The sequence below is a fragment of the Gigantopelta aegis genome, chromosome 4, assembly GCF_016097555.1.
Source record: "Gigantopelta aegis isolate Gae_Host chromosome 4, Gae_host_genome, whole genome shotgun sequence".
Taxonomy (NCBI): Eukaryota; Metazoa; Mollusca; class Gastropoda; order Neomphalida; family Peltospiridae; genus Gigantopelta; species Gigantopelta aegis.
In genome coordinates this window covers 122,938-141,061 of record NC_054702.1, presented here as the reverse complement: position 1 = coordinate 141,061, position 18,124 = coordinate 122,938, and the positions used below count along the sequence as shown (strand labels likewise).

At 40.9% G+C, this 18,124-nt stretch overlaps 1 protein-coding gene across 1 annotated transcript in view; it reads right to left on the bottom strand.

The window, feature by feature from the left end:
• Positions 1-219: 219 nt before the first annotated feature.
• Positions 220-18,124, bottom strand: part of LOC121372419 (myophilin-like) — a 32,272-nt gene continuing 14,367 nt past the window's right edge. Inside the window, exons 2-4 of the mRNA XM_041498726.1 lie at positions 7,615-7,769; positions 2,995-3,208; positions 220-2,124 (exon numbers count right to left, since the gene is read on the bottom strand). Of these exons, the coding sequence (XP_041354660.1) occupies positions 1,954-2,124; positions 2,995-3,208; positions 7,615-7,769 (540 nt within the window). The 3' untranslated portion in view covers positions 220-1,953. The remainder of the gene's footprint in view (positions 2,125-2,994; positions 3,209-7,614; positions 7,770-18,124) is intronic.

Sequence of the window (18,124 nt, the reverse complement as noted above, 5' to 3'; positions counted from 1 at the left end):
TCCACCCCCACATTTCTAATTGGTCCGTCCACAATCATAGATGGCTTTAACTCCACCCCCACATTTCTAATTGGTCCGTCCACAATCACAGATGGCTTTAACTCCACCCCCCACATTTCTAATTGGTCCGTCCACAATCATAGATGGCTTTAACTCCACCCCCACATTTCTAATTGGTCCATCCACAATCATGATACAACTCTTCAAAACACACACCACTGAGATTCATAAAATATTTATTTCAATCGCCTTTAGAAACGAGATATGCATTATGAAGAATGCAACATGTTGCTAAGTAGTAAGAAACATTGATACATTTAGTACAAGACAACACATTGTGGTTGATATCTTTAAAAGACGGAAAACCAAGAATAGAAAACCTGGCAATCCACCGTACATTTTATACAGATGGGAAGAAGTGATTATTAAACATGACATATCCTAACATATAACATTAATTAACAAATTTTAGCTTTCAATTTTTGGTCCCATTCATAGCACAAATTAATGTGTTAAACAATAATACAAAAACAGACATTAATGTCAATAACATAAAAAAACATGTATGAAAATATTTATATTTTAAATTGGTCCCAAACTTGACAGCAGAATTACAACTACTAACAGACGTCACCAATGAAAATCGTTTTAGGTTATAAAAGGACATAAACAAAGCTAAACACACTATCACATGGTTGTATTTTGATTCCACTGTCATTGTAAAGTGGCTTGCTAAACACGTGTGATATAAAATCATAAAATGTGAAACGGTTTCAATGTATAATCCACATAACTTACTACCTGCTACAAGGCATTGTAACTATATTGGTAAAATGTATACAAATATTTTAGTGAAAGTACATAAACTATTGTGTGTCGATATTTATTATGACTTGGTATATCACAAACTTTGGATCATATTTAACGCGTACAAAGTGGAAATTATATATAAACAAAAGCCAGTAAAATCTTTTTGTTGAAAATAACGTTCGTCTACGTTCGGCCGTAGTAACTAAGTCTACATATTTATTTTAAACTTTTTTTCAAACATACATAGGTATATTTGGTAGCGAGCTTCTTGTTGCTAATATATACTAATATCTATATTCCAAATTTGATAATTCCAGTGATTTTTATATGTGAATTATTTAGACCACAAACTAAATAAGATTGAAAATAAACAACCTGCAAGTAGTGAAACGGTCGTCCGCCTGACATAATGCGTTAAACAGGGTCCAGATTATGCAGATCAGTTCTTTCTGGGCAGTGGACAAATCAGATGGTGTTTTTTGCACGGATTAAACAAGAAGTAAATTGTCATATCTCCTGTGGAATTTACAAATGCATTATTGGAATCCGTACTTAGTTCCATTATCAGCGAAAGGTCTTCAACGTTTACACGAAGACATTTACTTTCCATCCAGGGTACAGCTGTTTAGTCAGCGTATTCACGTCCGGATATTCCAGATATGTAACTTGTCTTGTGATATCCACATTAACTTTCTCAAAACTCTGCAAATCAGACATCAGTTTTCACAAGATGTATTTTCAAGTCCACAAACAAGAATAAATCTTTTCTGAATAAAAATCCAGAAAAAGCTGTAGACTTTTTCACAAACAAGATCTATTTGTAAGTATAACAATGCAAAAATATTTTTGTGATTTTAAATCCAGAAATAGCAGCAGGATTGTTTTTCATAAGGATCTATTAGTTGAGTGTACTAATGAAAAAAAAACGTTTTCTGAATGTAGATCAGCTGCAAACATCTTGTTTTCACAAAGATATATATGTGAATCTACTAATGCAAAAAAAAATGTGAATGCTAATCCAAAAATATCTGCAGATTTGTGTTCACACTAAGGCCACTAAGGAGAAATTAAGTGTTTTGCGAATGAAAAGTCTATAGCACTGAAAGAGAATGTCTATAATGTCTGGTAGGGTCAGGATGGAGATCAGTCAACGATATGCCTCATGTTTCCCATGTTCATACCAGCTTGTGAGGCGCCTTTGTTTGTTCCCATCTGAAGGCCAATCACGTTTTGACCAGCCTTTAGCTGCTCTTCACTGAAATTCCTTACGTTCGCTTCTGATTCTTTGGGACCAAAATGCAAGGGCCCACTCAACTAAAATAAATAAATAAAATAGTTATTAATACAGTAATGGGAAATATCCTACACAAGGGAGATAATGAACCAAGGAAAAGATCCTACACAAGGGAGATAATGAATCATGGAAAAGATCCTACACAAGGGAGATAATGAATCAAGGAAAAGATCCTACACAAGGGAGATAATGAATCAAGGAAAAGATCCTTCTCAAGGGAAAGAAAGAAATGTTTTATTTAATGACGCACTCAACACATTTTATTTACAGTTACATGGCATCAGACATATTGTTAAGGACTACACAGATTTTGAGAGGAAACCCGCTGTCGCCACTACATGGGCTACTCTTCCGATTAGCAGCAAGGGATCTTTTATTTGAGCTTCCCACAGGCAGGATAGCACAAACCATGGCCTTTGTTGAACCAGTTATGGATCACTGGTCGGCGCAAGTGGTTTACACCTACCCATTGAGCCTTGCGGAGCACTCAGTCAGGGTTTGGAGTCAGTATCTGGATTATAAATCCCATGCCTCGACTGGGATCCGAACCCAGTACCTACCAGCCTGTAGACCGATGGCCTATCACGACGCCACCGAGGCCGGTCCCTTCACAAGGGAGATAATGAATCATGGAAAATATCCTACACAAGGGAGATAATGAATCAAGGAAAATATCCTACACAAGGGAGATAATGAATCAAGCAAAAGATCCTACACAAGGGAGGTAATGAATCAAGCAAAAGATCCCACACAAGGGAGATAATGAATCAAGCAAAAACTCCTACACAAAGGAGACGATGAATCGAGGAGATGATGAATTGAAGAAAAGATCATTGATATATTGAGTCCCAGAACACAAATGATGACATCACTGAGACTTAATGACTCACTTTGCGTCCACAGGACGACAGGGCGCACACGACCTGGTTCAAGTTCTGGCTCTCGTACAGGTCGACTGTGGCGAACATCTCATGATCAGGCACGCCAAACTTCTTGAAGCCATCGATCGCGAGCCCGATCAGCTCCATCTGCTTGAAGGACATGGTGGGCGCCGACTTCAGCTTGTTAGCCGGGATCGACCCGGGGGCTATCACATTGGCTACCCTGAAAAGAACAAGCAAGTCAGGGCTATCAAATTGGCTACCCTGACAAAAACAAAAAACAAATCGGGGCTATCACATTGGCTACCCTTCACATAATAAACAAGTCAGGACTATCACATTGGCCACCCTTAAAACAAGTCATGGCTATCACATTGGCCACCCTTAAAACATAAAACAAGTCATGGCTATCACATTGGCCACCCTTAAAACAAGGCATGGCTATCACATTGGCCACCCTTAAAACAAGTCAGGACTATCACATTGGCCACCCTTAAAACAAGTCATGGCTATCACATTGACCACCCTTAAAACAAGTCATGGCTATCACATTGACCACCCTTAAAACAAGTCATGGCTATCACATTGGCCACCCTTAAAACAAGTCGTGGCTATCACACTGGCCACCCTTAAAACAAACAAGTCAGGACTATCACATTGGCCACCCTTATACACAAGTCATGGCTATCACATTGGCCACCCTTAAAACAAGTCATGGCTATCACATTGGCCACCTTTAAAACAAGTCATATCACATTGACCACCCTTAAAACAAGTCATGGCCATCACATTGGCCACCCTTAAAACAAGTCATGGCTATCACACTGACCACCCTTAAAACAAGTCATGATATCACATTGACCACCCTTAAAACAAACAAATCATGGCTATCACATTGACCACCCTTAAAACAAGTCATGGCTATCACATTGACCACCCTTAAAACAAGTCATGGCTATCACATTGACCACCCTTAAAACAAGTCATGGCTATCACATTGACCACCCTTAAAACAAGTCATGATATACCATTGACCACCCTTAAAACAAACAAATCATGGCTATCACATTGGCCACCCTTAAAACAAGTCATGGCTATCACATTGACCACCCTTAAAACAAGTCATGGCTATCACATTGGCAACCCTTAATAACAATAACAATAAACAAGTTTGTTAAGTGCATGCTGCTATATGTTGAGAAATTAAACTTAAAATTATATTTATCGTGAAAATATGAATTTAAATAATTGCATCGGATTAAGAGGACATTAAAAGATCACAGTAATGGCCATTATAAAGAAACAGGGCACTATAATACAGTATTTTATAAAGATCTACAAAAAACACTTTTAAAGTACAAAGGGCAAGTTTTATTTTTCAGGTGAAGAAAGAAAGAAATGTTTTATTTAACGACACACTCAACACATTTTATTTACGGTTATATGGCGTCAGACATATGGTTAAGTGGGCTCGTGCTGTTAAAGGCACGTCACAAACTGGTTCGGGCATCCTACAGGTAATGGGACGAAACACGTACAATGTGCAGAAATCAATATTGCAAGAAAGAAAATCTGTTAGTCAGAAATACTTTATTATACAAACACGTACATAGTGCTGAATGGCGGATCACAAACTTTAACAATTGACTAAACCTGTAATGGGGAATGTGATGTTGTTTAAAAATAAAACTTCCTTATCACACACACCTACAGTGTAGTTTATGCTGTGACACAATGATTAACTGTTCAAACACATACGATAACATCACTGTGGTATGAACTGTTCAAGCAAACACGCACCACCATAAAATTGTGGATGCATACTATGGCAACAGAGCAATGCAATGCATTGTCAAAACATTAACACTAAGATATAATATCGCCACAGTGTGTTATGTCCATACATAGTTAATAGCATGTACCTGTTTATTAGACTAAGATATAATATCGCCACAGTGTGTTATGTCCATACATAGTTAATAGCATTAAGACTAAGATATAATATCGCCACAGTGTGTTATGTCCATACATAGTTAATAGCATGTACCTGTTTATTAGACTAAGATATAATATCGCCAAAGTGTGTTATGTCCATACATAGTTAATAGCATGTACCTGTTTATTAGACTAAGATATAATATCGCCACAGTGTGTTATGTCCATACATAGTTAATAGCATTAACACTAAGGTATAATATCACCACAGTGTGTTATGTCCATACATAGTTAATAGCATTAACACTAAGGTATAATATCGCCACAGTGTGTTATGTCCATACATAGTTAATAGCATTAACACTAAGGTATAATATCGCCACAGTGTGTTATGTCCATACATAGTTAATAGCATTAACACTAAGGTATAATATCACCACAGTGTATTATGTCCATACATAGTTAATAGCATTAACACTAAGGTATAATATCACCACAGTGTGTTATGTCCATACATAGTTAATAGCATTAACACTAAGGTATAATATCGCCACAGTGTGTTATGTCCATACATAGTTAATAGCATTAACACTAAGGTATAATATCACCACAGTGTATTATGTCCATACATAGTTAATAGCATTAACACTAAGGTATAATATCACCACAGTGTGTTATGTCCATACATAGTTAATAGCATGTACCTGTTTATTAGAGGTGCAGGAAGTACTCGACTGCTCGCCAAATGAGGGATGAGTTAAACATGTAGCTGTTTATTAGAGGTGCAGGAAGTACTCGACTGCTCGCCAAATGAGGGATGGGTTAAACATGTAGCTGTTTATTAGAGGTGCAGGAAGTACTCGACTGCTCGCCAAATGAAGGATGGGTTAAACATGTAGCTGTTTATTAGAGGTGCAGGAAGTACTCGACTGCTCGCCAAATGAGGGATGGGTTAAACATGTAGCTGTTTATTAGAGGTGCAGGAAGTACTCGACTGCTCGCCAAATGAGGGATGAGTTAAACATGTACCTGTTTATTAGAGGTGCAGGAAGTACTCGACTGCTCGCCAAATGAGGGATGAGTTAAACATGTACCTGTTTATTAGAGGTGCAGGAAGTACTCGACTGCTCGCCAAATGAGGGATGGGTTAAACATGTACCTGTTTATTAGAGGTGCAGGAAGTACTCGACTGCTCGCCAAATGAGGGATGCGTTAAACATGTACCTGTTTATTAGAGGTGCAGGAAGTACTCGACTGCTCGCCAAATGAGGGATGAGTTAAACATGTACCTGTTTGTTAGAGGTGCAGGAAGTACCCGACTGCTCGCCAAATGAGGGATGAGTTAAACATGTACCTGTTTATTAGAGGTGCAGGAAGTACCCGACTGCTCGCCAAATGAGGGATGGGTTAAACATGTACCTGTTTATTAGAGGTGCAGGAAGTACTCGACTGCTCGCCAAATGAGGGAGGAGTTAAACATGTACCTGTTTATTAGAGGTGCAGGAAGTACTCGACTGCTCGCCAAATGAAGGATGAGTTAAACATGTAGCTGTTTATTAGAGGTGCAGGAAGTACTCGACTGCTCGCCAAATGAGGGATGGGTTAAACATGTACCTGTTTATTAGAGGTGCAGGAAGTACTCGACTGCTCGCCAAATGAGGGATGAGTTAAACATGTACCTGTTTATTAGAGGTGCAGGAAGTACTCCACTGCTCGCCAAATGAGGGATGAGTTAAACATGTACCTGTTTATTAGAGGTGCAGGAAGTACTCGACTGCTCGCCAAATGAGGGATGGGTTAAACATGTACCTGTTTATTAGAGGTGCAGGAAGTACTCGACTGCTCGCCAAATGAGGGATGGGTTAAACATGTAGCTGTTTATTAGAGGTGCAGGAAGTACTCGACTGCTCGCCAAATGAGGGATGAGTTAAACATGTACCTGTTTATTAGAGGTGCAGGAAGTACTCGACTGCTCGCCAAATGAGGGATGAGTTAAACATGTACCTGTTTATTAGAGGTGCAGGAAGTACTCGACTGCTCGCCAAATGAGGGATGCGTTAAACATGTACCTGTTTATTAGAGGTGCAGGAAGTACTCGACTGCTCGCCAAATGAGGAATGAGTTAAACATGTACCTGTTTATTAGAGGTGCAGGAAGTACTCGACTGCTCGCCAAATGAGGGATGAGTTAAACATGTAGCTGTTTATTAGAGGTGCAGGAAGTACTCCACTGCTCGCCAAATGAAGGATGAGTTAAAAAATGCAAGTACTAGTCTAACGGGCAATGTTTTTTTCTGACTGACTGGCATTATTATTATTTTAATTTGTAATTTTAATTTATAAAACAAAACAAAATCGCATCGAATCCATGACTCGGCATCAGCCATGCCATAATTCCAAATCATTCAAAAAAACCAAAATACACAACAATGCATGTAACGCATATCATACTTTCTACAAATGGCTTGTTTACGTTGGAAGTGAATAAGCAATCGTAGCGCTAAGATCACCTATAGCGCTAAGATCACCTAAGTGCATAACGTAACTCTATGCACTTAAAGTGATTTTAACGCTAAGATCGCTTCGTAATTTAAAACTGGTGGCAGCGTCTGTGGCAGCTGCTGGAAACTTAATTTGGAAAACACAACAAAGCGAAACTAAACGAATGGATGTTGTCCTGGCCGTGGGAACCCACCTGGCGATGACGACGCCGTCGTGGAGTTGCTGGGCGAAGTGGTGCATCTCGCCCGTGGAGGCGTCCACCAGCTGGTCGTGGCCGCCGTGACGCAGAACCTTGTTGATCCACTCCAGGACGTCCTTGGCAAGGTCAGGGTCGTACTTCTTCAGAATCTGCGGAACAAAACAACACAAACTTCATTATACTCGTACATTACTAACAGCTGCATCCAACATAGCAGCAGATTTGCATGTGATAATAGCATTAGCGAATCGGCGGCCGACACGCTTCAAACGAATGCAGCTAGACTCCTTCGTCACTGAATTCAAATCTACCCATCCCAGAAACAAAGAAAGAAACGTTTTATTCAACGACGCACTTAACATATTGTAATTAGTTATATGACGTCGGACACAGGGTTAAGTACCACAGGGTTAATGGAAGAGCAATTCTGCTTCCTCCACTCCATGGGCTACTCTCTGCGAATCTGTTATATGTATCATCCCATAGACAGAATAGTACATACCCCAGCCTTTGTTACACTAATTGTCGAGCACTGGCTGGATCGAGAAATAGCCCAATGACGGGGGTCGATCCTAGACCGACCGCATATTAGGTGAACGCTTTCCCACTGGGCTACGTCCGCCTTTCTGCCCACCCCAGGGTGAGGTGTAGCTCAGTGGTAGAGCGTTCTCCTGAGGTGTGATGGATCACAGGATCGATCCTCTCGGAGGACTTGGAGCTTCCATTAGAACTAGTAGTAGCTACTGCGCCACATGACAGATATAGCAACAAACATGGTGTATGCTCTCCTGGTGAGGGGCGGGATGTAGCCCAGTGGTAGAGCGTTCGCTTGATGCGCGGTCGGTCTAGGATCGATCCCCGTCGGTGGACCCATTGGGCTATTTCTCGTTCCAGCCAGTGCTCCACAACTGGTGTAACAAAGGCCATGGTATGTACTATCCTGTCTGTGGGATGATGCACATAAAATATCCCTTGCTGCTAATCGAAACAGTAGCCCATGAAGTAGCGACAGCGGGTTTCCTCTATCAATATATGCGTGGTCCTTAACCATATGTCTGACGCCATATAACCGTAAATAACTGTTGAGTGCGTCGTTAAATAAAACATTTCCTTCCTTCTTTTTTTATCTCCTGGTGTGTCTGAAAAACTTCATAGAAATTATTCCTTGCAGCTATCCGATAGAAATAGCAGGCGTGGTGGCAGTGTGACGTGTTCTACACCCTAATGAAATCATGTGTCAATAACCGTAAGTTAAACAACAATATAGACGTAGTTTAAAACATGCAGATACGCGGGTCACTTCACAATCCCTAAACGCCACTAGTTGTCTTTGTGATAATAAAACTGGCCCTAGTAAGCTGGTACATTTAGTGATAACAGGAACAGTAGTTTCGGTTATTATGATTAAAGTTAAAGTTAAAGTGTATTTTGTTTAACGACACCAATAGAGCACATTGGTTAATTAATCATCGGCTATTGGTGTCAAACATTTGGTAATTCTGACTCGTCATCAGAGGAAACCCACTACATTTTTCTTAATGCAGCAAGGGATCTTTTATATGCACTTTCCCACAGACAGGAAAGCACATACCACGGCCTTTGACCAGTTGTGGTGCACTGGTTGGAACGAGAGAAAAAACAATCAGTTGAACAGATCCATCGAGGTGGTTCGATCTTGCGATGCAAGCACCTCAAACGAGCATTCAACCGACTGACCTAAATCCCCCCCCCCCCCCCCCCCCCCCCCCCCCCCCGCTCGCTCCTCAGTTATTATGAGAAAAAAGGCTAAAACAGCAAACACTTAAGACCTTTAATAATAAGATCTATCAAAGCAAGGAAGCCCTTGAGAAGGCCTCGGAATAAAATGATTGATAACAAAGTGACAGCAAATATCCGCCCGACACAGCACGTCATTGAACCACAAATGAGTGCCAGAGTCATTACCTTTATTCTCATTAGTTGGTTTATGAAGTCATTTAATCAAATTAATAATTATAATGACCGACTTTATGAAAGGTGTTAATCCCTCGGGCAAGTGAGACGTCCCTGTACAGTAGTGTATATATTTAATATTTTACCCTATCCCTGTCTTATGACGGCCGTTTTAAGACTCACGCACATTTAATAATAATAATAATATATAACCGCGCCATGATCGGTTGAGGAGGGCAAAGAAAATGTTCCGTTCGACAACAGAACAGAACAGGTCAGGTCAGTGTTTAGCGTGCACATTCAGAACAAGCTGTTGTAGCGCACGCTTGTCTTGGGCACAAGTGCCGGCCTCGGACGGTTCTGCCCAGGATAGGAATTGGTGGGGTGGGTGAAGAGGAGGACCGCCTGCACAGGCAGGTGCAAGGGAGCACCAGCAGCCCGACCGGGGTCGGTAACAGGTGGATGGTGGCATAGTGCTATGGAATTTGGAAAGTACTGTAGGATTAAAGCCAAATGGAAAGGGTGCGCAGTTTGTATGAAGGAAATTATGCACAATTTTGAACGCCCGCCGAAATATAATGGAGGGATCTACATATGTTTTTGAATTTATTATGCCGAGAGTAGCTCCAAAGAACAGTACAGAACAGAACTTTATTTATCCCCATGACCACCACTTTGTGACATCAGAGATACATTTATATGACAAGAAATCGCTATCCCAATGGATCCCACCTTCAAAACACTTGGGTAAAATTTTTACTTTTCCAACTGCTCCAGACTGCCATTGCCTGAAGAGTCATCACACGTGCATAGGGCTAGGTGGGGCTGGGTGGGGTTTAGTGGTGTAACGCTAGCGATGTGCTCGTGTTGTAAGATGCATGGCGGGATGTAGCCCAGTGGTAAAGCGCTCGCTTGGTGTGCGGTCTGGTCTTGGTCTGGGATCGATCCCCGTCGGTTGGCCAATTCCTCTTATATTCGACGTATTTTAGAGTAACTAGACGCACAACAGTCGCAATTTAATATGCTGAATTCTCGGTACACACATTTGTTTACACCGTGGCCACTGGTAGGTCATGGGTGTGACATTAGTTTTCAATAGAAATACTACAATGGGCCAGTCCAGTAACGGGGATTGAAGCTGCGGTCTATCGCACCTCCGACAGAAGCTACACCGCTCAACAACATGATCACACATCCAGATCCGTGTACGAGAATACGTTCGCTGCCACCACACAGGTTACGCTTTCAGTGGCGGATAAAAAAATGCATTGGGAGGGGGCAAATGACATGGGATTCCTCGGATTCTCCAAAGTAAAAAAAACAATCAAATAGAATAAAAAATATAACGTTCGCAAAATTTAGTGGGGTGGGGCGTTTAGATCCGCCACTCGTTTTTTTAGGTCAGCTGCTACAGTATTTTATATGACTTTTCATAGTTCATGTCATTGACTTCGATATGCCATTGATTTCAAAGCAGCTCTCGTCTTAGGCAGAAGCGATAAAAATTAATAGACTACAGGCATTTAACAGACTATTTTACGACCTGCAGGTTCGCCGCTGGAAAGACGACTGTCAATGTAAAACATGCAGCTTTGTATAAACGTGGACTAAATCTGATCGTGTTCCCTACTTGACCTCTCTTGAACAACTGGGTGCGACGACAACTAGTGATCACAACTCTTTTATACACAACACACTTCCTCGTTGTGATATTTAAGCCTGCACTGAACTGCGATAGGGGAGGGGGGCGAGTGGCTGCTCTAGAGGTGGTACTCTCCAGATAGTATAGGGTACATTCGTACCTAGTTGTAACCAAAAATTTTAAAGTTTGTTTTATTTAACGACGCCACTAGAGCAGACAGGCAGCAAGGGATCTTTTATTTGCGCTTCCCACAGGCAGGATAGCACAAACCATGGCCTTTGTTGAACCAGTTATGGACCACTGGTCGGTGTAAGTGGATTACACCTACCCATTGAGCCTTGTGGAGCACTCACTCTCTGGTGGTGCTGTTGTTTGCGTGTTAGCTTGCTTGCTTGTACGTTCTGTTGCTTTCTTCATTTTCCCTGTTCCCTTTTTTTATGAGCATATCTTAAATTTAAACCTCATACAATTTAAGCTAATACTCTACTTCTTTCTCTTTTCTTTCTCTTTTCTTTTACAGTCTCGCCACGCGTATTTTAAACATCGTCTTGTATATTCATTTTGCACGAGATTAATGATGAATGGAAAACGCGTCTGATTATGATTATTAAAAAACACCATTCAAGAACATGTAGGAACATTACCAACTAACAATTATAAGTTGAAGTACTCTGCAGTACTTACTTAAAATACCAAACTATTGATGTGCATGCAATAACGGGTCCGAGTCTGTACTAGCTATTTTATTCCACCATGCGATGTGATCATTCACAAAAACGCCAACTCGTTGTAAAGTTAGTACTTCACTAGCCATTCTACTCCAGCATGTGATGTGATCATTCACAAACTAGCCAACCCGTTGTAAAGTTAGTACTTCACTAGCCATTCTACTCCAGCATGCGATGTGATCAGTCACAAACTAACCAACCCGTTCTAAAGTTGGTACTTCACTAGCCATTCTACTCCAGCATGCGATGTGATCATTCACAAACTAGCCAACCAGTTGTAAAGTTGGTACTTCACTAGCCATTCTACTCCAGCATGGTGTGATCATTCACAAACTAGCCAACCCGTTGTAAAGTTAGTACTTCACTAGCCATTCTACTCCAGCATGCGATGTGATCATTCACAAACTAGCCAACTCATTGTAAAGTTAGTACTTCACTAGCCATTCTACTCCAGCATGGTGTGATCATTCACAAATTAGCCAACCCGTTGTATAGGTAGTACTTCACTAGCCATTCTACTCCAACATGCGATGTGATCATTCACAAACTAGCCAACCCGTTGTAAAGTTAGTACTTCACTAGCCATTCTACTCCAGCATGCGATGTGATCATTCACAAACTAGCCAACTCATTGTAAAGTTAGTACTTCACTAGCCATTCTACTCCAGCATGGTGTGATCATTCACAAATTAGCCAACCCGTTGTATAGGTAGTACTTCACTAGCCATTCTACTCCAACATGCGATGTGATCATTCACAAACTAGCCAACCCGTTGTAAAGGTAGTACTTCACTAGCCATTCTACTCCAGCATGGTGTGATCATTCACAAACTAGCCAACCCGTTGTAAAGTTAGTACTTCACTAGCCATTCTACTCCAGCATGCGATGTGATCATTCACAAACTAGCCAACCCGTTGTAAAGGTAGTACTTCACTAGCCATTCTACTCCAGCATGCGATGTGATCATTCACAAACTAGCCAACTCATTGTAAAGTTAGTACTTCACTAGCCATTCTACTCCAGCATGGTGTGATCATTCACAAATTAGCCAACCCGTTGTATAGGTAGTACTTCACTAGCCATTCTACTCCAACATGCGATGTGATCATTCACAAACTAGCCAACCCGTTGTAAAGGTAGTACTTCACTAGCCATTCTACTCCAGCATGCGATGTGATCATTCACAAACTAGCCAACTCATTGTAAAGTTAGTACTTCACTAGCCATTCTACTCCAGCATGGTGTGATCATTCACAAATTAGCCAACCCGTTGTATAGGTAGTACTTCACTAGCCATTCTACTCCAACATGCGATGTGATCATTCACAAACTAGCCAACCCGTTGTAAAGTTAGTACTTCACTAGCCATTCTACTCCAGCATGCGATGTGATCATTCACAAACTAGCCAACTCATTGTAAAGTTAGTACTTCACTAGCCATTCTACTCCAGCATGGTGTGATCATTCACAAATTAGCCAACCCGTTGTATAGGTAGTACTTCACTAGCCATTCTACTCCAACATGCGATGTGATCATTCACAAACTAGCCAACCCGTTGTAAAGGTAGTACTTCACTAGCCATTCTACTCCAGCATGGTGTGATCATTCACAAACTAGCCAACCCGTTGTAAAGTTAGTACTTCACTAGCCATTCTACTCCAGCATGCGATGTGATCATTCACAAACTAGCCAACTCATTGTAAAGTTAGTACTTCACTAGCCATTCTACTCCAGCATGGTGTGATCATTCACAAATTAGCCAACCCGTTGTATAGGTAGTACTTCACTAGCCATTCTACTCCAACATGCGATGTGATCATTCACAAACTAGCCAACCCGTTGTAAAGGTAGTACTTCACTAGCCATTCTACTCCAGCATGCGATGTGATCATTCACAAACTAGCCAACCCGTTGTAAAGGTAGTACTTTACTAGCCATTCTACTCCAGCATGGTGTGATCATTCACAAACTAGCCAACCCGTTGTAAAGGTAGTACTTCACTAGCCATTCTACTACAGCATGCGATGTGATCATTCACAAACTAGCCAACCCGTTGTAAAGGTAGTACTTTACTAGCCATTCTACTCCAACATGCGATGTGATCATTCACAAACTAGCCAACCCGTTGTAAAGTTAGCACTTCAAGTTCGTAACCTTTTTAAAAAGCAAATTCTCTGGAAGACTTTTTTCCTAACAAATGCAGTCATGCATGTAATTTTATTTTTTAAAATACCACACTTGTTATTCAGCCCCTAGCTATTGCCTTTGTGGAAGTGGTGAACGAAAGCTGTCACCAGCGACAATAGCACAAACGAGGCTACTGTATTAACGTCAAGCTGGGTACACCTGCATTCAGACCAGTGGTATACACTTAACACACACAACATAATGTATAATGGACAGAGGTTAGAGAACGGCCTTGACATCTTTGCTGTAGAGTATTACTGGTTGTATTCCACTGACCAGTGTGTACCTACCACTGTTAATTAACGTATGCGTTACTATAATTGCATTACAGTCACTTGTTTGTATTGATTGCACAGTAATACATACGCTGTATCGACAAAAAGTTAGCTTCTAATGCAACTCTGGCATGTATTATATTACGACCAGCCAAGTAACAGTAGTATTTGTTGCAGTCACATTTGTTGCAATGTGTTATATTTTCAAAATACAAGGCGTAAAACGTAAACTGGCGATTTGTATGACACGATTGGGATATAACAAATAATACCGGCTGGAAGGTTCGTCAATTTCAATCTGCATCTAGTCATACTCATAGCCGCGTGGGCAGAAAACTGTGCAGGCAGTCTGTACTGTGGCAAGGTTTTATAGGGGCAAACACCGGAAAATCTATTGACGCTGTCAACACATTTTGTTTCAATTTATGGCTATATGTCGTCGAACATTTAACGACGACACATATAATGAGACGGGAATTCCGCTGACGCTGTTACATGGGCGATTGATCCTATTTCGACCGCGCATCAGGCGAACGTTTTGTCACCAGACTACATCCCCGCCTCGCATGTTTTATAGCTGCGACAGATATTTTTCTTAACGTTTATCGATTAAGACCTGTGCTGAAAAGTGTTATCCTGGCCAGGTCACCATGCCCAGTATTTGAAATATGTGCATGCTGCATTTTATCATGTTAGGGTTACTAACAAAGTAGGGAGCAGGATGATTATGTGGTACAGTATCAAACATCACAGAGTCTAGCCCTGCCAATGGTCCCACTGGAATAACGGAAGCATCGAACTACAGTGGAATGTCCCATTTGAAAGATAATATTTTACACTCCACTTGTTTGCTAGAGGCATGACTTTCGCACCAATCTGCTGTGCCCAACCACTGCCCGAAATGAAATCCCACACGTATGGATTGCATACTCGAAAACAACACCTTAGAACAATAGTTAGATACAACATCTTGGAACCATAGATACAATATTTTGGAACCATAGTTAGATACACCACCTTGGAACCATAGATACAACATCTTGGAATCATAGTTCGATACAGCACCTTGGAGCCATAGACACAACACCATGGAGTCATAGATACAACACCTTGGAGCCATAGATACAGCACCTTGGAGCCATAGATACAACACCTTGGAACCATAGTTAGATACAACACCTTGGCACCATACATACAACACTTTGGAACCATAGTTAAATACAACACCTTGGAACCATAGTTAGATACACCTTGGAACCATAGATATAACAGCTTGGAACCATAGATATAACAGCTTGGAACCATAGATACAACACCTTGGAACGATAGTTACATACACCTTGGAGCCATAGATACAACACCATGGAGCCATAGTTAGATACAACACCTTGGAACGATAGTTACATACACCTTGGAGCCATAGATACAACACCATGGAGCCATAGATACACCACCTTGGAACCATAGTTAGATACACCTTGGAACCATAGATACAACACCTTGGAACGATAGTTACATACACCTTGGAGCCATAGATACAACACCATGGAGCCATAGTTAGATACAACACCTTGGAACGATAGTTACATACACCTTGGAGCCACAGATACAACACCATGGAGCCATAGTTAGATACAACACCTTGGAACGATAGTTACATACACCTTGGAGCCATAGATACAACACCACGGAGCCATAGATACAACACCATGGAGCCATAGATACACCACCATGGAGCCATAGATACAACACCTTGGAAACATAGTTAGACACAACACCTTTGAAACATAGATAGATACACCTTGGAACCATAGATACAACAGCTTGGAACCATAGTTAATTACAACAGCTTGGAACCATACTTAGATACCAATATACTAACCAGCATACTATGCAACCAACCAGTATACTACGCAGCTAACCAGTATACTATGCAGCTAACCAGTATACTATTCAGTTAACCAGTATAATACGCAGCTAACCAGTATAATACGTAGCTAACCAGTATATTATTCAGCTAACCAGTACACTATGCAGCTAACCAGTATACTATGCAGCTAACCAGCATACTATGGAGCTAACCAGCATACTATGGAGCTAACCAGCATACTATGGAGCTAACCAGCATACTATGCAGCTAACCAGCATACTATTCAGCTAACCAGTATACTATGCCGCTAACCAGTATACTATTCAGCTAACCAGTATACTATTCAGCTAACCAGTATACTATGCAGCTAACCAGTATACTATTCAGTTAACCAGTATAATACGCAGCTAACCAGTATAATACGTAGATAACCAATATATTATACAGCTAACCAGTACACTATGCAGCTAACCAGTATACTATTCAGCTAACCAGCATATTATGCAGCTAACCAGCATACTACGCAGCTAACCAGCATACTATTCAGTTAACCAGTATACTACGCAGCTAACCGGTATACTACGCAGCTAACCGGTATATTACACAGCTAACCGGTATAATATACAGCTAACCGGCATAATACGCAGCAAACCAATATATTACGCAGTTAACCAGTATAGTATTCAGCTAGCCAGTATAGTATTCACCTAACCAGCATACTACGCAGCTAACCAGCATACCACGCAGCTAACCAGTATAGTATTCAAATAACCAGTATAGTATGCAGCTAACCAGCATACTATGCAGCTAACCAGCATAATACGCAGCTAACCAGCACACTACTCAGCTAACCAGTATACTACGCAGCTAACCAGTAAACTATTCAGTTAATCAGTACAACACGCAGCTAACCAGTATAATACGCAGCTGACCAGTATACGATTCAGATAACCAGTATACTATGCAGCTAACCAGTATACTATTCAGTTAACCAGTATAATACGCAGCTAACCAGTATAATACGCAGCTAACCAGTATACTATTCAGTTAACCAGTATAGTATGCAGCTAACCAGCATACTATGCAGGTAACCAGCATACTATGCAGCTAACCAGCATATTATTCAGCTAACCAGTATACTACGCAGCTAACCAGTATACTACACAGCCAACCAGCATACTACGCAGCTAACCAGCATACTACGCAGCTAACCAGCATACTATTCAGCTAACCAGTATACTACGCAGCTAACCATTATACTATGCAGCTAACCGGTATACTACGCAGTTAACCAGCATAGTATTCAGCTAACCAGTATAGTATTCAGCTAGTATAGTATTCAGCTAACCAGTATACTATGCAGCTAACCAGTATAGTATTCCGTTAACCAGTATAGTATTCAGCTAAACAGTATAGTATGCAGTTAACCAGTATACTATGCAGCTAACCAGTTTAGTAGCTAACCGGTGTAGTACGCAGTTAACCAGTAGAGTATTCTGCTAGCCAGTATACTATTCAGCTAACCGGTTTAGTACGCAGTTAACCAGTATAGTATTCAGCTAACCAGTGTAGTATTCTGCTAATCCGTATAGTACGCAGCTAACCAGTGTTGTACGCAGCTAACCTGTATACTATTCAGCTAACCAGTATAGTATTCAGCTAACCAGTATACTATTCAGCTAACCAGTATACTACGCAGCTAACCAGTATACTATTCAGTTAACCAGTATAATATGCAGCTAACCAGCATACTATGCAGCTAACCAGCATACTATGCAGCTAACCAGCATACTATTCAGTTAACCAGCATACTATGCAGCTAACCAGCATACTATGCAGCTAACCAGCATACTATTCAGCTAACCAGT